The following is a 23,449-nucleotide window of genomic DNA, read 5'->3' as shown; positions in this document are numbered from 1 at the left end:
ATAATTATATCAATAACATGGTGAAGATTTGGTGGTTCGTAAAAATACCCAAGATTTAACAGGTTCTGAGCAATTATGCAACCAGGAGTAATTTTTAATGCTAAGCTAACAATTCCCAATCAACCAGAACCTGGGAAAAAAATTGCTTGCGTTTTCTTTTCATAACTTCCATACATATTCGTGTACCACGAGGAAGACACATACCAAAGACAGGTACATGATGATGCAAAAACACCAGCTACGGTTTCATATGGATATGGTGCTCTATGTATAGAAAGGCAATCAATGGACTAGTTGAATATGCCTCAAAATGTGAATGTGCCTCTTTTTGTTTTACTTTTTATATTAGAGTGAATCTCACATCTACTGGAGATGATTGCATAGAAGGTAATTAACACCCATTAAATATTCATTGCTTATTTATTATCACTACCACAAAATACAATGAAAAAAGCAGTAACAGAGAAATATGAAAGAATATGAATGTTCTAAAATTTTACTGAGAAATATAGCTCAGAATCCGGATATTTTGACCTACATCAGGGACCCAATATCAACTCAAAATGCACATGGGTTTGTGTTTATTTTTCCAGTGGTGGTGACAGGTTTGCTGGGACTATCCAAGTTTGTCCATCTTGAGTCCTCTACAACTTAGCAGAAGGCATGTGTGATATGGTTACTTTTACATATGTTTCCTAAGCATTGTGACAAATTCATATGGTCTCTCAGTCCGGGCTGTTGTTCCTGGTTCTTTTGCATCTGCTAAAAATTGGACCTTGGGACTCAGCCTTGACCTTATGGCAGGTGTCTTAGATGAACTTGGGCTGGTCAGGTCATCCCACGGCTAACACGAGCTACAAAACTGAGAGCCATTTATACTTGCCTTCCCTGATTGCGTACTTCATGCACTTCTTCATTTACTAGGTTCAGGGAACTATTCAGGTAAATGCATATTGAACATACAACAAAATGCAAGCTTGGAAAGTCAGAATAACATAGCAGAAAGGCTATTACAAATCCTACACAGGTCGTGCCGTAAACATAGTTGGCAGCATTATATGCTCCTGTCTCACACAGTTTGACATCTTTTCAGGGATTTATAATCTTAGGTTAAATAAAACCCAATCTGGTTCACTGTTTTATCTTGGTAAACTCCTGGTTGTCCCTCCCACATTTTCCCAAATATAAGTCCCTTCCCCACTCCCTGCTGGCAGAATTATCATCATCCCCGCCAAGTACTCAACTTTCAGCTCAAAGCGCTATGCAAATGTGATAGGTAGTGTTTTTGCCCCATGAGGCAAAAGTCGTATCAGTTTCACCTTAGCAACCTGGAGTCTAGCCCACTGCTTACATTCATTACATGAATAAATGAATGCACAAATAACTGAACACAAGTTGCTTTATAAAAGCCTCTTCCTCCATGCTTTTCACTTTAAAGTACTGAAATGTAACTTCTTCAACCACCTGGCAAACAGAATCACCATGAAGATGACAGATTTAACAACGAATTTAAAAATTGAGAAGTTAAGTCTATAAATGGCTCTTGAAGTTTTTCTTCTTACCTTAAGAAGCAGGCAGATTGATTCAGTGTCAGGAGACCACCATTTGCAATATGCATCCAAGAAATCAGCACTCATCTAGACATTTTTATAATCCGTACTTACCCATAGCCAGTGACTCCCTTTGACTGAGTCACCAGTAAGGCCCCGATAGTCGTATTCAGAACACTCTCCAGGACTCCAGTCTGTTGAGCGCTGATAACCTGGTGAGCCAAACTCTGTAATTTGTTACTGGATAAGGATGGAGTCAGTCCAGGGCTCTGTACTGTTGGCAGATCTCCAATTTCAATGACCACCACTTTTGAGAGAGTTTCCACAGTGGTTGGTGGCAGGACCCGATATGAGCTCTCTTCCATCATGAGAGGTCTACGCTGACCAACTCTGTCAAGACTGGCACAGGTCACTGTCGGACAAGTGCGCTTTCTCTTGGCTCTACTGTCAGCGATGGCCTTTAAGGTTGCTTCATCACCAGGCATGTCATGAAGAATTCTGATCTGGTCTTGGCTCACCTGCAAGAAGTCAGTTAGTCTTTCAAGGATCATGATTTCCCAGCCTTCTTCTAGGGCTGAAAACATCACAGTGAGCGCCAAGTGAATGGAAACACCAGAGCGTATTTCAACGGGCTCCTCTCCTTGCAGGACAACATATAAGAGGTTATCCGGGATGCTGAAATAGTTGGAACCAATAGACTCATTCAGCAGTGAAGAAGTTGACTGAAGCAGAGTGGGTGGAATGAATCTTTCCCCTAAGAAAACACGGGGGCTCTGGAGTTCATGGTAGAACACAGCCAAGAGGAGCTTGGAGGTACTTTTGTTACCCAGTAAAAAAAAACGCAAAGCTTGAGGAGTCCGATCCACAAAGCAGACCTTGGTGATTTCCTTGGTGGGTAGGATGGAATAGAAACTCGACACAGACCCCGAAGTGGAACAGGCAGTGTTGGCATTTACGCTACTGAAGGTGTCAACAAAACCACTAGTCACAGACACAACTGGATAGAAAGTCTGTGTGGTCCAGGTGGCTTCATCACTTTCAAGAATTAAGATCACATGGTCGGTCTGTTTGCAGATGTAGCCTTGTATCGGGGGTCGGTATGTGCATTTCTGCTCTTCTCTGAATGTGCCTAGAAAATCAAGGAAAATAAACACGTGACATAAGAACCACAATGTCTCCAGGACGACTTTCCCTCAGTGGCATCTGTAACCTCACAGAACATATCGTGAGCATTCAGGTGTGCTGGGTGCTGAGAGTGCAAAGATGTCTTGGGCGCCCACAGGGACAGCCTAGCTGCCCTTCTAACTAGCGGTCCATGTTTTCTTTCTCTGGGTTTCTCTGCCTCCTGCCTGCCTCTCTCAGTTGGGGGAAGGTTCCGTTTTGAGTAATGATTATCTTTCTCACTTGTTTTTGTCTTTCCTTTTCCCACTTCTCCAAATGGCCTTCTCTGCCAGTCACAATTTTTGTGGCCTGCCATGCTGATCACTTTTAAATGAAACCCACGCTGGCTTTGGTAATCATAATGTCATTTACAATTTACCACTAAACACGTTTATTCGGTTAGTAGCCCACTGGAGAAAGAGAACTCCATATGAACTCACCGTGAAAGGCCTAATCAGATTATTTCCTCATGAAAATCCAGGCAGGGGTGCTTGTAAGAGGGACTGAGAGAAGGCAAGGAAAAGAAAGAAGTAAAAAAAAAAAAGCAAGGTCTGGCCACAGCTGACTTTTGTAATCAATGTGAATAGATAGAGTAACAGCCTGGCGGGGCAGCCCCGCGGTCGCCCCAGGGCATCCCCCTCCAGGAGGCAAGAGTGGGCAGGACTTAATAAATGCCGAGTGACCAGAAGTATCGGCTTGGCGTATGCGAATGCGTTCAAGATGGACAAGGCCGGTGATAAAGCCCAGAAGCTCCTTGCTAAATGGGGGAAATCAGATTAAGCACATTGTATTTGTGTGTGCATGTGTGCACACAAGCACGTGTTTTATGTGCACTTAAACATCCTAAAATATCCTAAAACATCCCAGACATACAGTACGACATACATTCCATGTATGTCGTTCCCTGGATGGGAAACCATAAACGTCAAAACCAAGAAACATATGTCTCCTGCAGGAGGAGGGACAGAGGATGGTGGGTGGGGGGGCGTGTGTGAGTGTGTGGACGTACACTCGGGTTGCTTCCAGGGTCCTAACAAATATTAACTTTGTGTCAATATTTGTCCTTCCTGTCGTGAAATGAGGATTTTCCACCTCATTTCACATTCGAAAAGAAAATATGCCAAAGGGGTAGTCTTTGCTGGGAAATAAAATTAAAAGAAAAGGAAGGAAAAAAAAAAAAGAAACAACTTCTACCCGTTATTTAGAAAAATGGATCAGAAGGAAAGAAAAAAGTATTTTGAGAATAAATGTTTTGACTCAAAGGCACAGAGAATCCTTCCATCTTCCCCTTTTCAGCAAAAGAGAAAAATTTGTATGTTTGAAATTGAAGGAAATACATCAACATTAATGTTTTTTTTTTCCTCGAGGTTAACACCACCATTTCCCTCGGTAACTTTTTTTAGCCATTTTGTGATAGATTTCACAATTCATGGTACACTAAAGTATAGTAGATTCTGACAAAAACAAAATATATCATCATTCTCTTATTTTCAAGAAATGAGAAGAAATCACTTACAAGTCTTTTCTGTCAAACAACATTTACACCTCATTATTTCTAATTTAACAAATATAAATGGCCACAGATCAAATCAAGTGAAGACAGGTTGAATTTATCCCCAGTTATGCATGTTGCCACAGACCCTCAGGCTATGAAGAGTGTAACTCCAAAATCTCAAAGCTGTGCTCCTAAATATGCAATCAGAGTAGCTGAAATCCTGGAAAGAAATATCAAAGAAAATATATTTGGGTCATTATTAGAAATAAGAGAGAAAAGCTGTCTTCTGTTTTGGAATGGGGAATTCAAGCTAAAAACTATTTCTTAAAACTGCAAAAATTGAGCATGTGTAATATTCATAAGGTGCAGGTAAATGGAGAGTGATGTTCTTGTGCATAAAAGATTCAATACAAAGGACAAAAAAATGCGACCTTGCTAACTTGGAGTCTAGAATTATCGATCTTCAAAGTCTACAGAGTGTTCCAGGTTGACTTTCACAAACTGTCAGGCGGCGGCACGGAGGCTGGGTCTCCCCTGGCATCGTCTTAGCGAGGAAGACAGAACCCTCAATGGCGGTCGGCCTGAGGAAATGACCCCCTAGGCTGGGAGTTAAGAGGTACGTTGAAAAGAGAAACTCCAGCGTGAAGACAGCTCTAAACGGATGAAGATATTACATAGGAAGGGAAGCCGCTCAGCGGTCCTACACACGTCCAGGGGGAATGGGCTGATGGACTTCGGGAGCTGCAGGTTCTGGGCTCTGTGATCGTTTTGTGAGCAATCTCACCAAAGATCTTGAACTTGGTCCTACTTTCCATGGGAATAGATTTCCAAACCAATCTGAGAAAAATGGAAACTACCTAAGACCAACCATTACAGGCAAGGATGCCCATAAGTTCTCTGTGAAAGGCCCTTCTGTTTTTACTAAGTCCTCTCAGGGAGTATTTTGAAATATTTCTTCCCTTTTTATGAAAGTGTTGCTTTGAGGGGGAAAAAATGATCAGGAGATGAAATTCAGTGATGAAGCGGTAATGAAGGTGAGGGAGGCGGGGCAGGTTTATATTAAATAGACCCTTCTGAGTCAACCACCTTTCCTTTTTTCTTTTTAATTTAAAAAAAATCTTATTTTTGGTGATGAAAGTCCATTCAAACAATTTCCAGAAGACTATGTTGTATTTTCTCACTATGTTGAAATACTAATCACCTATATTTTGAAATCAGTAGCTTAGAAAGTATTTTTCTGCTTTTTTTGTTATTTGGTTGCATTATGAGCTGACCTGCAAACATCCATCAGTAAGTATGGTCTCAATTATGATTTTTATTCTCTGACTACCACATCAAAAACAGCCAAAGTAAATGCAAGTTCGGAAAGTCCAGTTTAGGGGATGAAAGATCAGGTTTTCCAGTCAGAGGAATCCGCGCTGCGTCCAGGCTGCACCACTGTCTGGCTACAAAATCACCGGCAAGTTACGTATCCTCTCTCTGACACGGTTAACTCATCTGCAAGAGTGACTGAGAATAGTTCCCAGTCCCTAGGCTGATGGTCCAGGATGACATGCATTGATGTATGTGCAGTTGGGAACACACGTGCTAATACATATAAACTGTTACATTGGTCATAATTTTAAAAAGGCGTAGTTTTTAAAATGCTTTGCACTCGCCTCTCGCCTTTTTTGGCACTATCCTCATCACAAAATAGCAACATTTGCCTCGTCGTCACCATCTGAAACAGCACCTGTGAGTGCTGGAAACACGCACAACAAACAATGTTGAAAGAAACAAGTTACAGGTGAAGAAGACGCCAAAATGCAGGCATAAGCATCTATGTTTTTAGAAAAGATGGGTAAGAAAGAAATACGCACATCCACACCTGCACATGCACGCAGACATGCGTCCATAACGCAGGACATCTAATTTCTTCCCCACTCATCAAAAAGTAAATAAAATCTGCAAAATTCAAGCTAGTTTCCCTTTCACCTCATCTTACCTCTTCCCTTCATTCCTTTTGTCATACTCTGTACCCTGACTCCACCTTTTCTCAATATCCTTTTTATTTATTTATTTATTTTTTGCTAGCAAACCTGCCTGCCAGCTATGAACAGTGATGTCTGTGGGTTAGATTCAAGGAAGGGGCAGCCAACAGCATTCTTTACAAATACAATCCGGGCACACTCTCTCCCCGGAATGATAAACTCATCACCTCTCCAGTCCGCGGTGTGGAGCTGGAGCAGTAATTCAGCTGGACGCCAAACCTGAAATGGATGTGGCGGAGCCGTGCCCAGGTCTGAGCTGCGGCTGTAATGAGATTGCAATGGGAAACCCCGGACGCAATAAATCTGCACCATATGTGACCGTTTCCTGTGTCAGCGCCTTTCTCATAACCAGTGGAGACTTCTTTCTCCCCTCCTCTCATGACCCCACCCCATGACTCTGAAATCTTTCAAGGCTGCTTATGGGCCGCGGGCTTTTTCCAGCAGTTGTATAAATAAATGAATTTGACAGCAAACATCATAACAGTTAGCAGTAATGTGTGTTCACCACAAGTGCCTCTACTGCCCACTGGAGAAACGGCAGAGGAAACAGCTTGTTCTGTTACCTAAACAAAAGGAGCGGCGTTTGACAGGCGGTGAAAGAATTAGTCAAATAAACTCGAAACCCACCAGGACTATTTCTGCCAACTCTCCCTGCCGGGGAAGTGCTCCCAGATCCTCAGTGCCCATGACTCACGAGAGATCAATTCCCCACTTTTATTCTGAGATAAAGATCTGGGCTGGGAATACAAAACCCGGGCTGATATTTTATATTAATCTTCTTGGCAAGGAGAGACGGTCACGGGCGGGAACTCAGGTAGAGCAAAGCGTTTCCGAGGACAGATCAGGTGGGAGGGAGGAGCCGTGACAGCAACGAAGCAGCTCACTGATTACCTGTCGAAAGCAAACTGAAGCCTCTGAGTGCTTCCTTTTCTTTCACATTCCCTTCGCTCCAGAAGGAAAAATCTCTGCACCAGACAGTTGCTGAAAGCAAGGTTGTGAGCATTTTCCCTGGATCTCCACAGACCCAGGAGATGAAGCTGCCTCTATCCTGTGAGTGTGTGGCCATTTCAGATCAGCACAAAAAGAGTGTAGATTTTCCTCCATGACACAGGTTGGTTGTTTCTAAGTCCTTAAATCGTGCCGATCCTCCACCGGCATCTCAATGCCAACCCCACTAGCCCAGCTGTGAAAGATGTTACAGGACAGTGGTTATTCCCACAGACTTCTGGTTATTTATACGGATCCTGGTGCAAACTGCCCCAGTTCAAATCCTGGCCCGGCTACTGACTCCCTGTGTGATCTAAAGCAAGTAACTTAACTTCGCTGAGCCTCAGTTTCCTCCTCTGCAAAGTGGGAAGGAAAATGGGATGGTATCAAGTTCATAAGGCAGCTGTGACAATTAAATGCATTTTAAAAGACTCAGGATGATGCCTGGGACATAATAAGCAGTACTGTCGTTACCATTATTATTATAAGTCCAAACAAAGAAACTTGGATAATAGTCTCTTTAGAAACAGTCTATGAGAGCTTGCTACTGGCAGCTAATCTGGGAAATGAAATTAAAATCTTTTCGAGGGAAACCATAATAACACCTTCATTTAAGTCAATTACAATTCATTTCAAGGTATCGGACAACACTACTTTAAATAAAAATATTGTCTGTTTCTGTTTTGTGAATAAGTTCGTTTGTGTCATTATTTTTAGACTCACAGACAAAGAAGAGAAATTTAGGGTTACCAAGGGGGGAAGGAGCAGGGAGTTAAATTGGGCGTTTGGGATTAGCAGATCCACACTACTATATATAAAATAGATAAACAACGAGGTCCTACTGTACAGCACAGGGAATGATAGTCAACATCTTGTAATAACCCAAAAGAATATGAAAAAGCATACATACATACATATATATATAGTATGACTGAATCACTAGGCTGTACACCAGAAACTAACACAACATTGTAAGTCGACTATATTTCAATCAAAAAAAAAACTTTTTAAGAGGAAAAAAGCATCATCTGGACATTGGAAATACTTTCTTTAAGATGTAGGTTATTGTCACTCTGTTTAAAGTGGTCTCTTTGCTATGGTCAAGTAGCCTTTGCCTTTCGAGTCTTCTCATAGTCATCAGAAGTGTCACCGATGAGAAGGAAGGTCGAGCGCTCTCTCCGATTAACGGATGTTAGTTCAGGTCTACATCTTGCTCTGCTTTTATCAATTTGAAATGTAATTATTTAAATGGTTTACCAAGGTGTTTCGCTGTGTGATAACATGCAAGAAACTGCCTTAAAATTCTACAGGGTATGGATCGCAATCAATATGAACAGACATTCAATGCATAAGAGCCTCCTACCTCTTTAATAGGATCCTAGTGTCTCTGTTTCAACTGGCAGACCCACTTGAGCACACATTTCTCTATAACTAGTCAAACTATTCCTATGGAGAAAAGCCAGATATTTTAATGAACTGAACCATGTAAAAAATAAATGGCCTCTTTAAGCTTTGTTCTTAGAGTGGTGCCCAATGAAATCTGAAAGACAGGAGTCCACTGAAGGTGCGGAACCATCTGACTTTACAAAACAGTGGTGAACCATGAGGGAGCAGAGCAGGGTTGGTTGTGATTTGGGGAAGAAGGTGGGTTTTGCTAGAAATCCAAATACGGGAAGTGACATCATTCTGGAGTATAGCAGGTTTGAGTGAGACTCGCTCTAGAGTCAGATGAACTGAAGACCCCATGCTGTCATCGATCCCTGTGTCCTGGCTGCACTGTGACATCCAGGAAGCTTCTCAGAAACTGGTCCCCTAGCCAACTTCACTGCTGACGAACGTCATCTGATAAAATATCTCCCTTCCTATTTCCAAATCCCTTCCCAAGATCTGCTTCCAGAGCGCATGTCCCAACTCACGTTAGGATTCCCAAAGGCAAAGGTTTCCCGTGAGGGAGAACGCCAGCTACCCATCCCCGACGTGGCCACCAAGGCTGCGTAAACAGCTGAGCAGCATGTTCTCTGACTGACTGGCCACTTCTGCTGCCTCTTAAACACAAATGAACACTGCACCTTGCAAAGTCTGGGCTTCCGAGTTAAAGAGAAAACACAGAGGGTAAAGAAACTAAAAGATCAGTAGGCTTAGTCCAGCCTTGTCGAGTTGTGGAAGTAACTGCTCAGCTTCATCACTTTCCATGTTTGTGTGTAAAGCTCAGGAAGTGACAGGCTGGTACTTCCCCCATCCTCTCGGGTTGAGCAAAATCATTAGTTAGTCATTAGTCATTGAGCAGAGGTAACGAGCGTCCCTTTGGGGCCAAGCAACTTAATTGAAAGAGCTGGCAAACTCCAGGCCACAGGCCAAATCCAGCCCATGGGCTACTGATGTCAATAAAGTTTTATTGGAAACTTTTATTGTTTCCATATTCATCTGTTTACGTGTTGTAAACTATTGTAAACTGTGATTTTGCACTGCAAGAGCAGAGAGGAGTAACTGTGATAGAAACTCTACGGCCTGAAAAGTTGAAAATATTTACTACCTGGCCTTTTGCAGAAAATGTTTGCCTACACCTGCTCTAAGAGTTCCAAGTTTGTCCCTGAGACAGCGACCAGCAAAGTACAAGAAGAAGGCTGGTTTCTCAGCCTGGGTCTCTGCCAACCAGAGATAAACAAGGCCTGTAAGCAAGAAATAAAAATTTTTATATTTTTTTAAGCAACTGAGATTCACAGGTGTGTGTTACAGCATTCTAACCCATTGCTGGTGGACAAGGCATCTTTGCTATTCTCATATGATATATCCTTGTCTCTGAACATATATTAAATATCCAGCTTCAGGGGAGGGAAGGAAGAGCATTAAAAGGACTCTTGTGGGGGTTTTTTTCCCCCTGGTCCTTAGGAGACAGAAGGAGGACATGAAATGTCTGAATTCTCAGTTAATTTTTGGACTAGAACTCTTCTCGTTCTAAACACAAATATTCTGTACATGATTTATCCTAATATTCATTTCTAATACCTGAGAATCCATCTTCTCTGCTAAAGCTCTTTGAAAAACTCATCCCGTGAACCTCTGCAAATCTGCTTTCCTTGCCATAAAACTTCCTCAATATACCGCACACAGAAGGTTATTAAAGTAATTAAAGGCAACGGTTTCCACAAGCCCAGAATTGGAATGCTTAGGTCTTTCAGGATGAGATCTTGTGTATGGGCTTTGGCTGTTTCAATATGGGTGAAAAATGCACACAGCTGGCCCTACTTAATCAGTTTTTCTAAGTCCAGATTGTCTCCTTTGGAGCAAAAAGAAAAAGTCCGTTTTGGGGGCAGAAAACAAGGTGGTCCCTCTCAACTTCACAGAAAGGCAAGGTGAGTGGACAGCCTGCTGCTGCTGCCGCTGCTCTTTGGAAACAGGATGTGATGAAGATACAGTGAGAGAATCATGTTCCCGGTGTCTGACACTGAAAGGAGAGCCAAGGGGAATCTTGCCAAGAGAAACGCAGGGATTGAATGGATAGACACTGGTTTGAAGAGGCCAATTCCAACAGACAATAGCAAGGTCACCATGACAACGGACAGACCACCACGCACCTCAGTTTCATTATCATGCATATAAAACAATGCACGGGAGATCTCTCTCCAGGGAGATTGCCTAAAAGTTACCTGCACTAAAGACTAGAAAATGTGGCAGGGGAAAGCCGGCTGGAAAAGGAGGCAGGTACCCAAGCCACCTGCTCACTGAGGGCCAGGAGGGAGAGTGGATGGGAATACGCTCAGGTTGACCAGATTCTGTTGAGTCATCTGAACAGTAATTTGTTAGGATTCTTACGCAGAAGATACTGGGCCAGGGATTTCCAGATAAGCTACTTACAAGTCATCTTTTAAGTTCAGTGTTTCCTACTGAAGACTGGTGCATCCTAGTCCAGCCAGGTGAAGGGGTTTTAAGGACCTTTTGGAATTCAACTTTGAGCAACAGAACTAAATTACTGAGATGCACAAATGGCACCAGACATTCAGACAGAATGGCCGATTTACAGCAAAGGCTTTATACAAGACGGGAGGCAAAGTAGTGGCCAGAGCTATAAAACTAGGTACTTCAAAAAAAAGCTACAAATGCCGACAAACACTATATACTGGCTAAACATGGAAAAAAATAACTGACAAAGCAAAATTTTGGTTATATGCACCATATGTAAGATTTTTAAATTATAAGTATTTGTGTACTATGGTTTACAGACAGGGATTTTTGTAAATTCTGGGGGCAGGTCGGCGATGGGGAGGGAAGACAGGAAAAGAATTCTCATTTTCCAACAGATACACACTACTGTACGTAAAATAGATAAACATCAAGGACCTACTGGATAGCACAGGGAACTATAATCAACTTCTTGTAATGAACTGCGATGGAAAGAATCGGAAAAAATATATATGTATGTATGTATATGTATAACTGAATCACTTTGCTGTACACCTGAAACCAGCAATGCAAATCAACTCCACTTCAATAAAAACACTAACTGAAACAAAAAAGGAATTCTCACTTTCTAGCTCCTCCATGGTAAGGTCCTGACATTTTAAGCATTGATTTAATCCTATTTATTTATTGAGCTTTTATCATTATCCTGATAGGATCTAGACCTAGGACTGTGACAGTCAAAAATAAAAGGACAGACAGTGTTGACCTCCATGGGACTGACTTAGGGAAGTTTCTAGCAACAAGTGTGCCTTCTCTTTTAGAGACAGTGAGCTCATGAGCAATCTGAACACGGGCATCAGCCTTGCTTCCTCTTGGTGTGTCTCCATTCAACAAGAACAGCATCGCTCTTGTGTTCTTGGAAGTTCAGATGAGCTCTGCCCTCCCAGGTGAGACCCACTTGGTGGCCAGCTCAAAACTAACCTGGGAGCCCTTAAAGGCAGCTAAGGAATCAGTGCTTCACAGAGGTCTGGAACACAGGAGTTCAAGCAACAGCATATCTCACGCCAAGAAAGAAAGTCAGAAGCTATTAAACAGCTGGTTTGGACTCTGAAAAAAAAGTTTGGCGAGAGGGCAAGAGCATATTTTTAATTCCTAAGAGATAGAGTTCATGTGCTTTCCACTGGACCTCCTCTGTGTCAAAGGCCAATTTCCATCCATTACGATACACTAAGTTAGTTACATGAATATTATGTTTAGACCCATTCACACACTGGGTCAAAAGCAAAATTAGACCGTATCCAGCATCGGGGAGTTTATCATTCCACCAACTTACAAAATTCTTTTTGTTGGATTCAAGGCTGATTTCCCCTGAAATACAGGATTTTCCAGATAAAGCCAGCCACTGGTCTTTCAAGAATGGTTTTCCGGGTTAATAGGAGCTGCCTCCTGGGAAAACAGTACACCCCAGGGTGCATCTGCTCCGTCTTGTGGTGCCATTCAAACCATCGGGGTGGGAGTGGGAGAATTCCTTCCTGTCCTCTGAGACGATCATTTTATGCCTGAAAGCCTCAGCCTCATTATTCTTATCTCAGGGCATAATTACAATGTTATTATTGGTCATAAAATTCACCAGATTTTCCTCTCTTTTCTTTTCCTCTTCAGCGTTTGACTCCCTGACCTTCCTCAGCAGAAAAGTCTGTGTGCTTATTATGCACTCAGTGTAGAAGTATTTCCTTTTATTTATTTAAAATTTTCCCACTGTTAATTTCATTGCGAGCATACGTGTTCTCATGTCATGAAATGGGGCAAAGAAAAAATAAAAGAAGAAGAATTTTGCCACTCCTTTGAAATGGGAAAATGTTTACTTTTGTCTCCCAATCTTCTAAAACTTTTCACTTTTGTTCTCTCACCATCCAGAGGTTCTAGTCTGTATTGACTTTAAACCATGGGCACACAATTAACCTTACAACCCAAGATTCTCTGCCAGTTGCTCCTCTGTACTCTGTGTAGACTTCACCTCTATTTTCCAAAGCACTGTCTTGGCTCTAGCTAATCCAAGATGGCAAAAAGGTTTCACTCCAAAGGCTGGTGCCCATCTGTGGTAATGAGGACCATGTGAAGAGTTGGTAGAAAACGTGTTGTGATGAATCAGCGTTCTGCTGGGGTGAGGGCTGTGTACAGAGTGGATTCCCTCCAAACACTGCCACGTCTGCTATACAAACACCTGCTCAACAGCACTCCTGTGAGCTTCCCATGTCCACGGAACCAAGAATACCATTCGTCTTCCACTCACTGTCCAATGTTGTATCCAAATTCCTTTCCACCAATCCACGTCCTTTTAAGCATCTACAAATATTTTTTTCTCTTTCTGTGCCGATCACTGGCTGGCAAAACTTACTCCATAATTTACTCTGACGTTGAAAATTATAATCACTGGCTAACAAGAATCATAAATTTACTCTAAAATTGATAGTGTTGTCCCAGATGGATGACAGCTTTGGCTGACAACACCTGGCTCCTACCCAGCCTGAATTTAGAAGAGATGCACTGGGGAAAGACTTTTGAACAACCGGCTCATGGTCCTCTTGCAAAGATGGATGATTGCCCTTCTACCTTGTATGTTAAGAGAACTCGACTTGGTCATCTTTAAAGCTGGGCTTCCTTGCAAACAGCAGGGTGCCTTCCCTCTGACCTCATCTTCTGATCCTCTGCTCTCCGTCTCTCTGCTTGGACCATTCACCCTCGTTGGGGCCTCTGACCCTTGTCTCTTCTTTGTTTCCAAATTGTCGCGTGGCCCATTTCTACACCTTTTTTCACTTCGCTCACATGTCTCCCCCAGAAGGAAGCCCACCTTCACCAGCCCATCCCCATCCACGTTCTCATTGCCTCTTATAATGCTCTGCACTTTTAAGTTTTGTCCATGGCACTTATCAGTTTCTCACCTGATGGATAATTCACTTATTTTCCACAGGTATCACTTAGTATTTCTTGCCTCTAGAATGTATGCTCCATGAGGGCAAGGATCTGTCTAGTGTTACAATGTTACACTTCCGGACCCCAAATAACTAGAAGAGGACCAGAAACACAGTAGCCATTCAGGAAACATGCATTAAATTGCATAAATTTAACACAGTCATTTCTTTCCATTATGACCTCTAGAGTTTTCTGGTTCACTCATGTTCAGACTGAATGTTCATGTTCTGCACATTTGCAGCTAAATTTCCTTTACAAGTGGAATGTATATATTTAAAATCTATAAGGAAATATTTTTAAAAATCCTTTCCAAGAAGGACCGAGTATCAGGTTTATCATAGGTCTCTTGGGTGTCAGATGTGAACTTCCATTTTCTGATACTCCACTTTCCCTCGGTTTTCAGAAAAGTTGATGTTCTTAATACTACAAATACTACAAATACCTAATACTATGAATGAAGACATATCTCATTGCAAAAAAAAAAAATGAGTAAGCAGGAGAAGGAAAAGTAGGAGGAGGGAAGAAGACGTAGATGATAGTATCTTCAGGACCTCTCCCTCCACAGAGTGGGATGAATCAAACGTGAGGCAGGAAGGTCACTAAGGTGGTGTGTGAATTTCATCAGATTGCCTGAATTGCAACAGGATTTCAAGCAGCACCAGAAGGTAAAAGGAAACTTCACATCTGTATTTTATATATCCAAATAATTATTACTTCTGCTATGTCAATAATAGATCCTTTTATGTAAGAGGCAGTGTGTGCATTATATGTATTTGTTAAAAACTACATGAAAGATAATGTTATTTCTATTTTACAGATGATGAAACGAACACTTAGAGAGGTTAAGTAACCACAGACACCCACATGCCACCTGCCATCATTCGTCCTTTACAACTGTGAAAAGGCAGGTGTGGGAGGTGGTATTTCCATTTGCCTAATGAGAAACCCAAGTCAGCAAGTGTAGTACGTGTCCAAAGCTAGAGTGAATGGATCAGAAATATTATTGTCCTGGCATCTTGGTCTGGTGATCTTGCCATAACATGATACTCTTTGCGTTATCTTTAAAACGAATAGTGCGTAGACTTATGAATGAATAAATCAGTCAAGGCTTGACACAGTAATCTCCAAAGTGACCTTGAAATTATTTTCACATTTTCAAACCATGTAGATTAATACTCAAAACATTTATAATCAGAACACAGAGGGTAACTAAACTGTCAGAGTGAATTCTACAAATACCGCCTTGAGGTCCATCCACTTGAATTAATCAAACAGTACCACTAATTAGCTAGACTTCAGCAAGGGCTGGTGCTTGGCAATGTGACTTTTATATGTCACATGTCACCTGGATTCCATTTTCCCTCTGACAGACAAGCCATTGGTCAGGATTTGACACCATGGATCTATCTGATGAAGTGTGCAGAGGAGACGGGAGTTTTAATTTCTATGCACAATCTACAGTCATGTGACAGTGTTTCCACCTTCACTGAGCAAATCAATACTTCAGTGTTTCAAGTATATAAACACTGTGGTTTATTAAACACAGCCTGGTAGTCGGAACTCAGGACTTCAAACTTACCACCTTAGAAATGAGATTAGACCAAATAAGTTATTGGTGAGCGCCTTTTCAACGTTCACCACACAAGGAATGTGATCACTTGGAGATCATGCTGGTAACCCCTCTACCGGCGGTACCCTGGCCCCTTCACTTCACAGGGCCCTCCATCTCTGACATCTTAGAAAGGAAAGGCATCTCTCCAACCAAACCTCCCGCCTCACAAAAACAAACAAAAAAGCAAGCAAACTCATGGCATTTATTTCTCCAGCTGTCCCTACTCCTTTGGCTCAAGGAGACTTTATTCTCGGCTCCTCAGCCCTCTCCTCTCTTCCTTCCATTTCTTACCTACTGGTACTTCCTTCCTTGTGGCTTCTGTGACCCTCTCGTCGGCATTTTCAGTCCTCCCGATATCTCCCCCCTCATTCTTCCTCCACGTCTGCATAGGACATCTCCATCATTGACAGAACGACACCTTCACTTCCACCGCTGAAACCTACACTGTGCCCAGTCACTGTAAGGACACTGTTCTCGGGGATGTTATTAGAAGCCTAAGCTTTTGTTCCAGGTCTAAGATCCAGTTGCTTTTCCCCCCCTTGATTTAATCATATTTGGCTTAATTGTAGCATGTGTTATTGTTCTTCCTGAAATACTCTTTTGCCCTAATTCTTAGGACATAGTTCCCTCTTATGCCTGTTTCTCAACTGTGGTTGTTACTGGGGGCAGGGCAGGTTCTATTCCATCCAACCCTTTAAGGGAAGTGATTCTTCAGAGTTGAATTCTTTGCCTTCATCTCGTAACACATATGCTCCCTGGACAAGCTCACATACAAACACACTGACAGGGAGGGAGGGGGGGAGAGAGGGACTGATTCATGCACTAATGGCCCCTAAACTCATCACCTCTCCTGAATGACAGAACTGAGTGCTAACTACTCTGTCTTACCAGGCATTTCCCACACCTCAAACACACCGGCTTTCCTGCAGCCACCTCTACGCCTCAGTCTGAACTATGTATTCATTACCTTCTCCTTAAAAATGAGAAGGTCCAAGAAACCCAGCAAGTCAATAGCCTCCTTACCCCTCTCATAGATGTAAGCTTATAGGGAGAGGTTCCTGTAGAAGAACGCCCAACATTTAAGCACAGACTGTCTGCCTGAGACTGTGTGGAGTGGTTTTACAAGGATTGTAACAAGTCTAATCACAACAATAAACCTAAAAAGGCTATTTTCATCTCCATCTAAATATGTGGGGACAGACTAAAGAAAAGTTCAGAAATTTGCTGAACAAATAAGTGATAGAGACCGGATTCCCACCCAGCCCATCTGGCTGTGGAACCGGTCAGTGTGGGACGCTGCCTCCAGGAGACACATGTGCGTCTCCATTTATGACACTGGTGTAGCCACCACCTCTTTATGCGTTGGAAACAGTAACAAGAGTAATATGAGCAGACTGTACGCATTCAGTGCTTACAACGGGACTCAACCACCGTCAGTGTTTCATGAGCATTAACCCATTTAATCTTCACAAGAACTCTATGGTGTGAGTACCACTATTACTCCCATTTTACAGATGAGGGAAATGAGGCATATATAGTTGAAGCATGTTTTCCATTTATGAATAGCTTGAGGAAAGTAAACACTGTTCCAAAGCCTGTGACCTTGCTCTCTATGCCACACTGTCTAGCTATTGGTTGTGTTTCTCAAAATAATGTTGCATGCCGGTTCCTAGGCACCCCTTCGCCCACTAACACCACCACCAAACCACCTGGGTTTGTCCCAGTAATGACAGCCCTGCAGTTATGAAGTGTACTTTTTTCTTCTTTCCCTCTCCTTTCCCTGGTTAAGTTGTTAGTTTACAGCAACATCTGTAAATGTGTTCTTTCTCAGATCCCACAAAACCTGTCCACATTCTGTTTCATCCCAGATAACCTAATTTGATTGATCTCTTTTCACAAGCCACACGCTCCCACCACCATCGAAAACAAAACAAAACAAAACAAAACAAAAATCCTCCCAGACACCTGATCCAAGTACCACTCCCTTCATATGGTCTTCTAACTTTAAGGGCAAGCGTATAACGTATTGTTTAACCCAAGACACTTCTGAGAGTGGACATATCCCAATTACACTGGGACAAACAAGTATGAACAGGAGGCACGGTCACTTCATTTCTGACCCACAGAAGACAACGCAGCTGCACAGCTACACTGTGACCACGGAGATGTCCTAGCTCACAGTGACACCACGTCTCCTTCCAGCAGGCTACGGAAGACTTGGAATTCTGCTGGGACCTTCGGATAATAACAAGCACAAAGAAAACAATCTTGCCAAAATTTTAAAACAAAAAAAAAAATGAAGAATAAAAGCATAAGCTTTAAGGTCCTAAGTCTATTATAACCAATGGCAACTAGACAGAACTGAATAAAAATGGACTTAAAAGTATTTAGTAATATTTCTTTCAATCAGCAGGGTTTAAAGAACAGAGACCTTACTTCTTAAAGTCTTTCCAATCAAATCCTCAGTTTAATCTTATTGAAAACACTCATTTCTTGTTAAATAAACAGTATCTAATGAACAAAGGATTTTCACAAAATCCTTTCATATCTTGTTATTCTCAAGTATAAATTAAAGCTTTTAACTTGTCTTTATAATGCGACCTCAATGTCAACCCTCTATCCTTTCTCCATAGCATTTAATACTGTTATTTCTGAAACATAAAGAAAGGCCAGCTTGCCCCCTCTCCCCAAAAGAAGAAGAAAAAGGAAAAAAAAAAACATAAAATGAAATCCCGGGTCCATAATCTATTAAATTGTTAGTGATCAAGAAATAACTTCTACTTATTCAACCTATTTTAAGGGCTCATTTTTATAGTCCTTCAGATGGAAACACTGTTGCATTTACCTGTCTCAGAAATTAATACTGGGGAACATTTTTTTTCATAGGTTGTGAAAATGGTAACACGGCTATTTAATATCATTGGTTTAAAATAATAACAATGTGGGTATATGTGAATATCTCTGGGAAATACATTAATCGTAAATGTCTAGGTTTTGCAGAGGCTATAATGTGCATAAAATTCTATTAGGTAACAGAGAATTCTCGAATAGACATCTCAATCCCTTATCTTCCCTGCCCTACGATCTTGTACTGGTCGTACATCTGGATAAGAAACACAGACGACAAATGGCACAAGCCCACTGTGAAATTCTGAAGTAAGAAAGGATTGCCTTTTATAGCCTTTTTGGTTCTTGGGGGGGAACAAAAATGAAAAACATCGCCCACTTTTGGGCTCCCCAAACCATTCTCTATTCCTACAGAAGAAGAAAGAATCTGCTATCTTTATTTGAATTTTGATAAAAATTTGTTATAATAAGTTAGCACTCCCAGCTTGTATTTACAAGTTTAACTTTAAAACTCAAGTGGATGTGAAAGTCTATCTTCACGTGAAAGAATCGTAAGCACCAAGCTTCAAGCTGTGCCGTGATTTTTGTAGAAAGGGACCTTCTCTAGTCTAAAAACCCATAGCACTCTGAAGCCAGATCTGATGCCTGTTCCGCTTTAAGGGTTTGGCAGTGATGGACAGACGCTCAGTTAGCCAAGGACGGCTGTTGGTCTGTAGCCCGTAAGTGCATCATTGATCCCAAGGAAGGCGGAAATGGGACTGCAGATTTTAAAAGGCAAATTCTCAAGAGCGGCACAAGATTTACGGAAGCCAACATGAGCATCTTCATTGGGATGAAGAAAAAATTCTGTCCGAATTTTTTTTTGGAGGAAAATCACCCAAACCAAGGACAGAGATATGCAATCCTGTCCCCCACACACTTTTCTCCTATACAAGCCAATGTGTGTCGTCATCTCCTGGTCCACATACCCTACTACTTATGACCTCATTATACAGAGATTCTTTTCAAGATCAAGAATTCAGAGAGAGACAAAACAACAGGATTTTCTGTTCTAAAATCCTTCAAGTTTAAAGATCAAACAGCTAAAAAGAGAATTATCAGCCCAGAAGTTAGAGGTAAAGCCGAGACTTGTGGCCCTGGAGAACTGTCAGCGGGAGAAAAAGAACCCCAGCTGATGGGACATGTGCTCCAGAAACTGGATGCCATTGATAGTGGGAGACGAGGAAAAATGGATGACCACGAAGGGAGGAAAACCAGGTTTAGTCTCACAGGTTGATAAATGATACTAGTAACAGTACCCATAATAAGATGCTTTGCATGTGTGCCTCATCCGACACGCTTTGCAATCATTGTGATGCACATCATAAAATTTGTGTTAGACCAACGTTGCTTTGCAATTTGCCTGATTATGACAATAAACACCTTCCTTCCCTTTGTGCCCAAAATCTGATTTGAGAAGTCTCTTGTGAAAATCTCCTCAATACATTCTCAGCACCTCCCATGTTCAAAGCACCGAGCTGGATGTAAAAACATATCTTCTGCCCTTTCTCGAGTGTAGGGGGTGGGCCTCAATCTTGATGTGATGGACACACTGGGCTGGACAGTTCTTCATTGTCGGCACTGTCCTGGTCACTGTAGGGTGTCTAACAGCATCCTTGGCCTCTACCCATTAAATGCATTTAACATCTACCCAGAAGATGGGAAGGCCAGACAAGGATCACATTGTACCAGCCAATAAAAGGTCCCATTCTTAAGGAATCAAAGTAACGTATCAGAAAGAAAATGGTAAAAGCAAGTGTCTATGGATTTATTAATTATTGATTATTTGGGAATAATTAGCTCTGAGACCATTGCACATAAAGCACTGAGCTTTACGGAGAGGCTCATTTGCCTTTCCTCTTGTAATATAGGACTTGTAGAGGCATAAAACCCATTACATTATAGGGGATTTTCATCTCGTCAGTTTTGCAGCCTCATGGTTGAGTAGAAAATCAAATTCTTGAGAATTAGATCAAGTGCATCACAGCATTCCTTATCATTTGGGATCTACGCAATATGGTCAAAATGATCAGAATAAAATTCAATTTTTGAAAATACAAATGAGCTTAGTTGCACTAAGAGAAACTTCAGCCCAAGTTGCCCATCCACACCTCAACAAGGAGAATCCGCACAGTGTGGAACAATGGTCAGGTGCTTCATGAGGAAGATTTAAACATCCCTGAGAAGCATCAGATAATTACCTAAGCCAGAAGCAAGATGTTAGACCGGGGAGACTAATGATCTGATCTAGGATGGTAATTCCCAGGGTTCCTGAAGAGCACGAACATCAATCATTTAATAAATACGTGGTTTCCATTGGACCTCAGACTGGGTGAAAAAAAATCTCAGCAGTGAGAGAATCGTCCAAGTTTTCCTGGCACATCAATATGCATGTCCCTTAAAGCAAGGCTATTTCTAACATAACACATTTCTAATCTTTCTTTCAGATTCTGTTATATTAATTAATGCCAGAATAAGCACCAGAGGGGAAAATCTACATAAGTGGACAATAAAGTGATGGCTTCAACACAAGATCTCACAACTTTGCTTTTTCAATAATTATAGGAGAGTTTTCTTTCTGATAATACTGTTTTATTTATTTTATAAAAAAAATTATACTACAGCTGACTTTTGTACTTTTCTATCTCTCAGATACCTAGATCATGGCTTTCAATACCCATGGTCCTCAGCTGTGATGTGCCTGGGAAGATAACACCTGACTGGAAGTCTCAGTTGGTTACACCATTATTTAAACCCTATTGACTGAGAAGTTTTTAATGTTACTTTTTTAATTATCATATAGAAATTTCTTTTTCTTTTGGTGTATAGTTCTATGTGAACAAATCTGACTTCATATTGGATCTGTTTCTTTTAGTTTAACCTTTTTATCCCATTGCTTTTGTTACAAGTTCATCACTACAGGGATGTTGCCTATAAGCTTAAATTATACATAATGGCCCATCTCTTGGAACCCTGCATCCCAGGTAATGAGCATTAAGCTAAAACACCTTTGTTTAGCTCACAGGAAATATCCTGTCCACCTGGGAATGGCTGCAGGAAGGGAGAAATGAACATATCTTCTCCAGAGTCTGACTGGAACCAGGAAATGTGTTTTATTCCCTCCCCTTTTAGTGTAAAAGAAGCCTGAATTCTAACTCAGGCAAGATGGTTCTTTGGGACACTAGTCCACCATCTTCTCAGTCTGCTGGCTTTCTAAATAAAGTTGCTATTCCTTGACTCAACACCTCCTCCCTCAATTTATTAGCCTGTCAGGTGGCAAGTGGTATGAGCTTGGATTCAGTAACATATGGGCTTCAACAATGTATGAATTTGTGTAACTACCTCCACAATTAGGATATGAAACAACTGTCTCATGCCCCCAAACTCCTTCTGCTACCCCTTTATAATAATATTCTTACCACACCTATTCCTCTGGCAACCACTGACCTTTTTTCACTATCTTTACAATTTTCCACTTTTCAGAATATCACATATTTGAAATCATACAGTATGCAGTCTTCTCATACTGACTTCTCTCATTCCCACATGTCTTTGAGAATCATCCATCTGGCCTGTATCAGTATCAATATGTATCAACAGTTGGTTCCTTTTTATTTCTGAGTAATATTCCACTGTATGGACATACCACAACCTGTTTATCCAGACCCCAGATACTGATCAGTATCCTTGAAGGACACTGGGTTGTTTCCAACTTCTATCACCAATAAAGCTGCTCTGAACATTTGTCTACAGGTTTTAGTGTGAACACGAGTTTTCATTTCTCTAGGGGAAAGAGCCAGAAAGAGGATTGCTGGGGCATATGTTACATCTACATATAGCTTTGTAAGAAACCGCCAAACTGTTCTTCAGAGTATCTGTACACTTTCACATTCCTACCAGCAGTGTATGAGAGTTCCAGTTGCTCCACATCCTCATTAGCACTTGATACTGTAGGCTGACGGTTTTAAGAATTCTAGAATGACTTTATTTTAAAATATCTTTATCAACTGTTAAAAGATAGTACATTTTTAGCATTAAGCATCTAGCACTCCAATTGGTAAATAGCATCCTTTTCTTTTTTTTAATTGAAGTACAGACAATTACAGTATGTCAATTTCCAGTGTACAGCACAATGTCCCAGTAATGCATATACATACATATATTCATCTTCATATTCTTTCTCATAAAAGGTTATGACAGGATATTGAACATAGCTTCCTGTGCTATACAGCAGAAACTTTAATAGCTTATTTTCTAATAAGTGTTTTGTAGAAAGTACTTAGATATCAAACACTTGAAACCGTGCTAAGTATTTTATTCATTGCTATAAGATCCTCTAAAATTGTGCTGTAAAATCAGTCAGGGGAGCTGTAATGGCTCTGAACTACTTATTTAAATATTTTCTTTTTGCATCTATGACAACTATAAAAATGTGTTCCATGCTTCTTGCACTGACACAAGGACCAGAACCACACTCATTAGATCAACGACCAGCCACTAAGAGTTATTGTTCTAGGAACAGTCATGAATAGAACAGATTTGGCTTCTGTATTCATGAGGCATTATTATTGTGTACGTGTATCTATGTGTGTGTATACATAAACACAATTGCCTGAGTAATGAATCTATTACTCAAGATATCCATTGGGTATATTGACTGGGGATGATCAGAACATGGCCTTAGTTTGATCAATGCCAGGTCCTCACTCATAGAAAGCATAAGTAGAAAACATCAAATGTTAATTCTGATTTCACAGCAAATAATGAAATTCCCAAGTGTTCCTGAGAAATTAGTGCAAATCAGAACCCAAATTATAATGCAAATCACAGTAACTGAACAGAAACCTCCAATCCC

At 41.3% G+C, this 23,449-nt stretch overlaps 1 protein-coding gene across 1 annotated transcript in view; it reads right to left on the bottom strand.

The window, feature by feature from the left end:
* The window catches only part of PKHD1 (PKHD1 ciliary IPT domain containing fibrocystin/polyductin), a 365,190-nt gene that overhangs the window by 33,226 nt on the left and 308,515 nt on the right, over positions 1–23,449 (bottom strand). The window contains exon 60 of the mRNA XM_072944834.1: positions 1,665–2,679. Within this exon, the coding sequence (XP_072800935.1) occupies positions 1,665–2,679 (1,015 nt within the window). The remainder of the gene's footprint in view (positions 1–1,664; positions 2,680–23,449) is intronic.

This window comes from Vicugna pacos, chromosome 20, assembly GCF_048564905.1.
Source record: "Vicugna pacos chromosome 20, VicPac4, whole genome shotgun sequence".
NCBI classification, from domain to species: Eukaryota; Metazoa; Chordata; class Mammalia; order Artiodactyla; family Camelidae; genus Vicugna; species Vicugna pacos.
This window is presented reverse-complemented; position numbering and strand designations above follow the sequence as displayed.